Here is an 8,484-nt window from a genome sequence, read left to right on the forward strand (position 1 = left end):
TTAGGCAGCGAAATGCTAAAAATAAAAATAGAAGCAATGATAAATACACGTAGTGATAGAATAACTTTGAATTTCTTCAAAGCCATTTCTGAAGTAGCGGATTTTGACCCTTTCTAATATTATATATATACATACACGCGCGCGCGCGCACATATATATATATATATATATATATATATATATATATATATATATATATATATATATATATATATATATATATATATATATATAAATAAATGTATATGAATAAAATTTATGTATATTTTTAATTTTTTCAATAAGATTTTTTAATTGAAAGTGTGTGTATGAAAATTATTTTTAAATCTTAGTTTATTTCTTTCTTCTTATTAATTATTATGTTAATATTACACAATAAGATTTTCTTATTCAATTAGTATTTAAAACATTAGTAATACTTTTCGTACATGACTATTTCATGAATTAATTAATTAATCATTTTTTGTGATATAATGTTTTTTTCATTTTCAAACTTATTTTGTATGACTTTTGTATTCTATTTTTGTATAATTTTTTTATAAATATAACTTAAACTTGTATATTTTTCTTGCTTGTGGATTTTTCTTGTAGATTTTTTATACAAATCCCTTTTAAAAACTTTTTTCCCAAATTTTTCTATGATTTTGACAAAAATATGATTATTTTTCTTAAATTTTCTGTAAAATCCATTTAAATTTTTAATATTTTTGCATATTCTCGTACAATTTTTTTTGTATAAAATAACTTATTTTACTTTTCAGATTTTTCAGAAAACTAATTTATACATAAATTCTCTATTTTCTTTGTTTAGTAGCAAACAAGGGTATAGACGTTGTTAAAAAACTGAAGTGTATTATTAACAAAGTAAAAAAAAAAAAAGAGATATTCTAGTATCATAAAAATTATTAAGAAAATGACAAATATTTACATAATATCATTTAAAGTTTAAAATTGACCATAAAAGATAATATTATAAAAAAATCATATTTAATTTATGCATTATAAATTTAATTATTTTGGTCATTTCTAATTTTTCGGTCAAACTCGCCACTTGTTGTAGTCATGCTTGTACTATATTGTGATTGTGATGCGAATCAAAAAATTACAAATATGTGACTCGTGGGATGTGAATGCGAAGAAATTTAAAATATCACTGTAATTGTGAGTGCATACCACAAATTAAAAAACCATAATATGATGCTTATAGCTCCATGAAAATATATTTAATTATATACAATCATACGACAACAATTTTATTTGATATATATAATACGGGAGCATATATCAAATATAACTTACTGAAAGTATATTTATATTCAATCTAGATACCAAGAATGTAGGGATGAGTCTGAGAGGGATGAAATTGTCAATATTTAGAGAGAAGGAAGTTATGGTGGAGTAAGGTGTTCACAAAGACTCTAGATATGAAGAAGAAAACTGATAAATTGTATAAACACTTTTTCAAACTTGAACGCTCAACTCAAATGTAGGAGAGTCAAGAGATAATTATGTATAGTAGTGTACAATGATTCTGCATAAAGTAATTAAATATGAATTGATTATAAATTATAAAATTCTAAATATAGAATAAGTTTCTTAAATATGATTAGTTACAATCTGATGTATTTGTCAGATTGATTTGTGTCACTTAAAGTAGATTAGTCTTCCAACAACTTTTCATTACCAGTAGCACAATCATAAGAATCTGTTTCGAATGGTTCTTTGTTTCCTTTATCTGCATGCATGATTGTCATTCAACAGCTAATTATCGTTAATATTTAGATCTAGATTTGTACTGAATTCCCAGGAATGAATAACATTTTCCTCTTTGGAGGACCTGGTTGCACCCGAAAACTCAACTGTGACCCATTTAGGTAGAATTTCCCTGAGGTCAATCTGGTGTGAGAGAGAATCATTAGGCGTAAAGGCAGAACTAGTTCCCTCAAAGAACTACGAGACAGCAAGGAGTTTGGAAGAAGCATTCTAAGTTATCAACGCATGCCCCATCTTCCCTATGTTGCTCTCAATACGAAACTTCTTATATTCGAGGGATGCAACCGAGTTATTATTGATCCCTACGCGGTGCATCGGTTGGTCATACTCGTTTATATAAGTGTCAAATTCGACAGCAACGATGTTATCTAGGGTGCCACCGTATAGGCCGAGACTAAAACCAGAAAAATTGGGTGGAGTCTGGTAGTCAAAGGCAAGTGGTGTCATGTAAAAAGTAAGGCCATCACCATAGTTGGTTTTATTCCGTTCATCGACTGTGAATGAAAAACGAGTAGAAAAATCTGACGTTTCCGTTAGAAGAGTTTTTCAAGCGCAAAGGTTGGCCATAGATGGCTCGTTCAACTCCATTGTTGATGAGTGGATTGAGCACTATATTTCCGTTCTCAATTTTGGCTATGCCTGTGCATTGAATACGGCTTGCGATTTCAGGGTCGCTAAAGTTAGTTATGCTGAAGGAGAGTGGTTGAACTATTGGAAGGATCATAAAGATTATTGGCAAAAGAAGACAAGTTTTGAAGTATTGGAAATGTTCCGAGGTAGCCAACATGATTTTTTACGGCTGAGTTAGGCTTCAGAAGTTAAGCTGATTCGGAGTTGTTCCTAGACATGAAACCAGTTTTTTTTTTTTTTTTTTAAATAAAAAAAATGTTACAGGTGTTATATTGACACAAGAACAAGGAGTTATAAGATATTGTGATTAAAAAAAGAAAGGGATTGAGAGGTGGTTGTTTCTAATTTCTCGTTGTCTACATTTTAATAATACTAACGACTAGTATTTATTTATAAATAAAAAAAATTAAATATATTTTTTATTCTTGTAATTTAATATTTTTTTTGTTCTTGTAAAATTATTATTTTTTATAATTCTTATATATTATGATTGTTCTGTTTTCATCTTTATAATACTATTTTTTTTACTGTTTAGTATTATTTAAAGTATTTTAAGAATTAAAAATAAAAGAAACCTAATTTACAACAATTAAAAAAAATTACAAGAACAAAAAGTAAAAAATGCTAAATTGAAAATTTTAAAAAATTATTTATACCTAAAATAAAATCACCTAACAAATAGAGGTATCAAAGCACCTCATGCATACCATTAAACGAGTAACCAGTAGACAAGACATCAATGGTAGCAATACTTTCCCACACAAGAAGGCATGACCAGGTCTAGCTAGAGAGATGACATCGTAAATCAAATTTGGTTATTATTATTAATAATGTGAGTTAGTTAATATTTCGTTGCGGGAAAGTATCTTGCTTACATTAATTTCTTTTTCTTTTTTTTTTTATAAATTATATGTATTTCTTATTATAGCTAATTCTATTCTCAGATAAGATTATTATGGGTTAATTGAAACAATCACACACTCCAATAGATCCACGCTCTCGATGTACATTAATTCCTCTATCTTGAATTGTGGTTCATAAACTTTCGAATTAACTTATCAAACAAACCTAATTGCCGGGGTCCCAATTACCAGTTTTTGTCAATGAAGTTGATCATATATGCCTGCATTATTATAATCAAATCAAATAAATAACGTGTTTATCACGAAAACCAAATTAGTTGACTTATCTCATTGTGAAGCTGCTGCTTTTTTTCGTTTTTACAGGAATCGTGAAACTGATTCTAAATTATGCTGGACTAACATATCATTTAAATGAGTATTAGCAGCCAAAAGTTGAAAAAATTAAGAGAAAGAAAAATGCCTTAATATCAATAGAAACTTCACCTACACACTACGAAGAAAACCCAAAAAAAGTGTCAATCAGTGAAACATCACTCAGTTCTTATTTAAACAACAATATTAATTCCTCCGTCAAAACAAATAAATATAACCTTTCACAGCTACTGAGAATACCACTACCTGCAGAGATGGTGATCACAATTTTTCTTCTCGTGTTGGCCATTCCTTCTCCCCTTATCAAAACAGCCGAATCACTAAGTTTCAACATAACAAACTTCCACGGGGCCAAAAGCATGGCATACGAGGGTGATGGCAAAGTAAACAAAAACGGGTCCATAGAGCTAAACATAGTGACCTATCTTTTCCGGGTTGGAAGAGCCTTTTACAAACAACCTCTGCACCTGTGGGACTCATCTTCTGGTGTTGTAAACGACTTCTCCACACGCTTCACTTTCACTATTGCCAGAGCCACCAACGACACCATTGGTGATGGTTTCGCCTTCTACTTAGCCCCTCGTGGCTACCGGATTCCTCCGAACGCAGCCGGTGGAACTTTAGGCCTCTTCAACGCCACCACCAATGCATATATTCCCCATAACCATGTGTTTGCGGTTGAGTTTGACACATTTAATAGCACAATTGACCCTCCCTTTCAGCACGTTGGCGTAGATGATAACTCTCTCAAATCCGTGGCTGCTGCTGAGTTTGACATTGACAAAAACCTCGGAAACAAATGTAACGCTTTGATAAACTATACTGCTTCCAGCAAGATCCTCTTTGTGTCTTGGTCCTTTAACAATTCCAATTCCACTAATTCTTCCCTTTCTTACAAGATTGACCTCATGGACATTCTACCTGAGTGGGTGGATGTTGGCTTCTCCGCTGCCACTGGACAATATACCCAACGGAACGTTATTCACTCGTGGGAATTCAGTTCATCCACTGCTTCAAAAAACCACAATAATGTTCTGCTGGTTGTTGTGGTAACCTGTTCAACAGTCTTGGTGGTCGTGGTCGTTGTCGTGAGTGTTGCAGCTTGGGTAATGATCACAAAAAAGAGAAAGGGTAAGGTAGACAATGATAATAATGGTGAACGTGGAGCCACCCCGGTTAAGTTTGATTTGGATAGGGCAACTTTACCTAGAAGATTTGATTACAAAGAACTAGTTGTAGCTACCAAAGGGTTCGCGGATGATGCAAGGCTTGGACGAGGTAGCTCGGGACAGGTTTACAAAGGGGTTCTGAGTGATTTAGGAAGGGTTATTGCTGTGAAAAGGATTTTCACTAGCTTTGAAAATTCAGAGAGAGTTTTCATCAATGAAGTTAGGATCATAAGCCGTCTTATACACAGAAACCTGGTGCAGTTCATCGGGTGGTGCCACGAGCAAGGGGAGTTTCTGTTGGTTTTTGAGTTCATGCCTAATGGAAGCCTCGACACCCATCTCTTCGGGGAGAAAAAAACTTTGGCCTGGGATATTAGGTACGTTAGATAATTTGATTTAGCTTTATTTTTTTATATGTATTTTATTGTTTATTATCACTTGAGGGTTGTTTACTGTGTATTTGGCAGCATGTTTCTGGTAGATGCAAACTCAATGGAAACTAAAAAAACGATTTGAACTTATGCATAACCTAATTTGATCATATGGGAAAAGCTTATTTTATTTTTCTTTCTTCTTTTTTATTTAATTGCTTATAAGAAAGCTTATATATCCGAATAGGGTCACCGTTATTTTCTTCTTAGTCTTTTTGCTTTGATGTATATGTATTTCTATTTTGTCTCTTGGAATGTAGCTATTAGCTTATGCTATTGAAATTAATCATTTGTCACCATTGTTCTTAATTCTCTCTTCTCTTTACAGGTACAAGGTAGCACTAGGGGTGGTTTTGGCCCTTCGTTATCTTCATGAGGATGCAGAGCAAAGTGTTCTTCATAGGGATATTAAGTCAGCTAATGTGTTATTGGACATGGATTTTAGCACCAAGCTTGGCGATTTTGGGATGGCAAAGTTGGTGGATCCAAGGTTGAGAACTCAGAGGACAGGGGTAGTGGGGACTTATGGGTACCTTGCACCAGAATATATCAATGGAGGTAGGGCAAGCAAGGAATCAGACATTTATAGCTTTGGGGTTGTGGCTCTTGAAATTGCATGTGGGAGAAGGATTTATCAAGACGGGGAGTTTCATGTACCTCTCGTGAATTGGGTGTGGCAATTATATGTGGAAGGGAATGTTCTAGGTGCTGTTGATGAGAGATTGAACAATGAGTTTGAGGTGGATGAAATAACAAGATTGATTGTTATGGGGTTGTGGTGTACTAACCCAAACGACAAAGAAAGGCCCAAGGCTGCACAAGTAATAAAAGTTCTTCAGCTTGAAGCGCCATTGCCTGTGCTTCCGCTTGATATGCATAACGCTTATCCTCCTTCTCTAGTTACCCATGGGCAACCCACCTACAATTCCTCATGTTCAGTACCCTTCACTAATAGCTTCGTCAGTGTTGGACGCTAATTTCCTGAGCAAGGCAGAAAAAACAATCTGTTTCGGGCAGCAGGCTTATGATGTAGTGTGCTTCATATGTTAATTTAGTTTAGTCTTATGATTTTCATTACTTTTGTGGTGAAATGTTTAATTAATGGCTTGTTATATATAGGTAAGTGTCCAGAAATAATCTCTTTGCATATGTAAGGGTTAGTTAGGCTAGCTACCAATGACCATTCGTCATATATTTGCAAAGTAAGAAGCCTTGTTTGATCATGGTACATTAGCTATATATATATATATAAAAGGCAGTTGCAAACTTGGATTATAATACACACAAAAGAATTTTTTTAAATTTAAAATTACTATAAACAGGGAAGAATATTTTTTATTCCTTTTAATATTTTGATATATTAATTAGACTTAAATATCTTTTGTTACCACTAGAATTATCATATCCATCTATCAATATCAATATTGATTAAAGAAGAGATTGTTGATTTGTATAATTTATTAGCTTTTGAATTTCATCTTCTCAGTTGAACGACTCTATCTTTTTCTGATGAGAAATCTGTGTTTAATTTATAGGATGTCATTCTTATTGTTTTGGCCACTATCTTGTATGGTCTTAATCATGATTAGTGGTACTATGATCCCTCCAAATGTAATAGGGCGCGGTTACAGCTGAATCTGGGGTATTTCATTGTCTTGGATGTGAAGCAAATGTCGTGGATGTTACCCCGTGAATAAGTTGAAGCTTGAAGTGTTTGATAGTTTCAACACAGTTGCTAGCTTTTGCTGACTCCGACAGGATAAAATTACTTGGCTGGTCTTTTGCCTCTATGGTGGAAACTTTCAGGGTTTGTTGATGAAATTTACTGAGGATATATTTTAGTCCAAAGTGAAATTAATATGTTTTTAATTGAAATTTTGTATGAATATAAAATATAATACATATAATTGATGTCACAACACTACTACAAAAAGCATTTTTTAGGACATTGCTTTTACGTTGATTGATCAAAAACCGACTTCGAAAGAAACTGGTGGCATTTTTTAAATTAAATGCAACAGATTTACGATGGTTTTGCAAAAATCGTCTTAGAAAGTTGTCATTCTAAGACAATTTTTTCACAACTGTCTTAGAATATTTAGCAATATATATATATATATATATATATATATATATATATATATATATATATATTAGTTCTCCTTCCACTCTATCGCTCTCACAACTTCTCCTTCGACGCTCTCTCTATGGTTCCCAAGCCACCACCTCAGCACCGCTCTAGGAAAAGTCGTCCTCCTCAAGGTGACCACCCAACGCCGCCAACATATTCACTCTCTCCAGTCCGTGCTCCACCAATCCGTCGTCACCTACAACACTAACCTCGCTTTCATTTTCATCTTCTTCAAAAACCTTCGCTTCAACACGCTCGTCAGAGAGAAGGACTACGAGGTTGCGGTTGTGGTCGTTAAAGAGCACATGGCATGTGACAAGTGCAAGGCCATGCACAACAACACCACCACCACCAACAACAACACCAACCCCATGGAGACCGAGGTGCCCCAGTTCCTTGTGGAACTCCCCGTAAAAACCATCTCCATGGATAAAAAAAAGTCATCCCTTTCAAGCCCATGCTCTAGACCGATAAGCCCATCGAGGAGCAAGTCCATGTCCAAGCCCTTCCACTGACCAAAGTGTCTCCTTGATTTTCACACCCTAGGAAGGCAAAGCACCTTCTTGAATAATGATAACAATAACGAGGGCGGGCCAGCAAAAGGTGGTAGTAACGATAATGGGGCTAGTGTTAGGGCTCTTGTTTCTTTGTCCAAAGAGGGTAATAACACTACTTCTGATGCTCCACTATTAAACACTTCTTCCCTTGTTGGGGATTTGGTTGAAACGAGATATGGCAAGGGCAAGGACACAAACACGGACAAGTTTGAGAGCGAGGATATACCATCACATGTCCCCAATGACATCAAGAAGGAGAGGACTTTGCTGAGGCCACCTATTGTTCCTAACAGTAAGCATAGCAAAGGGGATTTTGTCGAGAATTCGAGTTCCAAGGATAGGAGTGGGAAGAAACACCTTAGGACTTCTGATAAGGAGGTAGATCCCAGCGCGTCCCGAGAATGTCACGACTAAGATCAATTTTTGTATTCGTCAAATAGTTCTGGTTTCATTATATTCATTATTTTTATTCAGCTTCCAAATATTCTTTATTCTATACAAAGTAATTTAATCAAATCCAATAGAAACATTCACAGAGAAAGCAAATGTGAAGAATAG

At 34.3% G+C, this 8,484-nt stretch overlaps 1 protein-coding gene across 1 annotated transcript; it reads left to right on the top strand.

The window, feature by feature from the left end:
* The first annotated feature begins 3,716 nt into the window (after positions 1-3,716).
* Positions 3,717-6,466, top strand: LOC114390345 (L-type lectin-domain containing receptor kinase IX.1-like). Its single transcript, XM_028351050.1, has 2 exons — positions 3,717-5,184; positions 5,567-6,466. The coding sequence occupies exons 1-2, from the start codon at positions 3,893-3,895 to the stop codon at positions 6,213-6,215; spliced, it is 1,941 nt and encodes a 646-aa protein (XP_028206851.1). The 5' UTR covers positions 3,717-3,892; the 3' UTR covers positions 6,216-6,466.
* The last annotated feature ends 2,018 nt before the right edge of the window (positions 6,467-8,484 follow it).

The sequence above is a fragment of the Glycine soja genome, chromosome 16 (genome assembly GCF_004193775.1).
Source record: "Glycine soja cultivar W05 chromosome 16, ASM419377v2, whole genome shotgun sequence".
Lineage (NCBI taxonomy): Eukaryota > Viridiplantae > Streptophyta > Magnoliopsida > Fabales > Fabaceae > Glycine > Glycine soja.

Bases quoted from the DNA above. Each gene is read 5' to 3' on its own strand.
- LOC114390345 (XM_028351050.1), top strand. From the start codon at position 3,893: ATGGTGATCACAATTTTTCTTCTCGTGTTGGCCATTCCTTCTCCCCTT. The intron at 5,185-5,566 runs GTACGTTAGATA...TTCTCTTTACAG, and splicing joins ACTTTGGCCTGGGATATTAG to GTACAAGGTAGCACTAGGGG.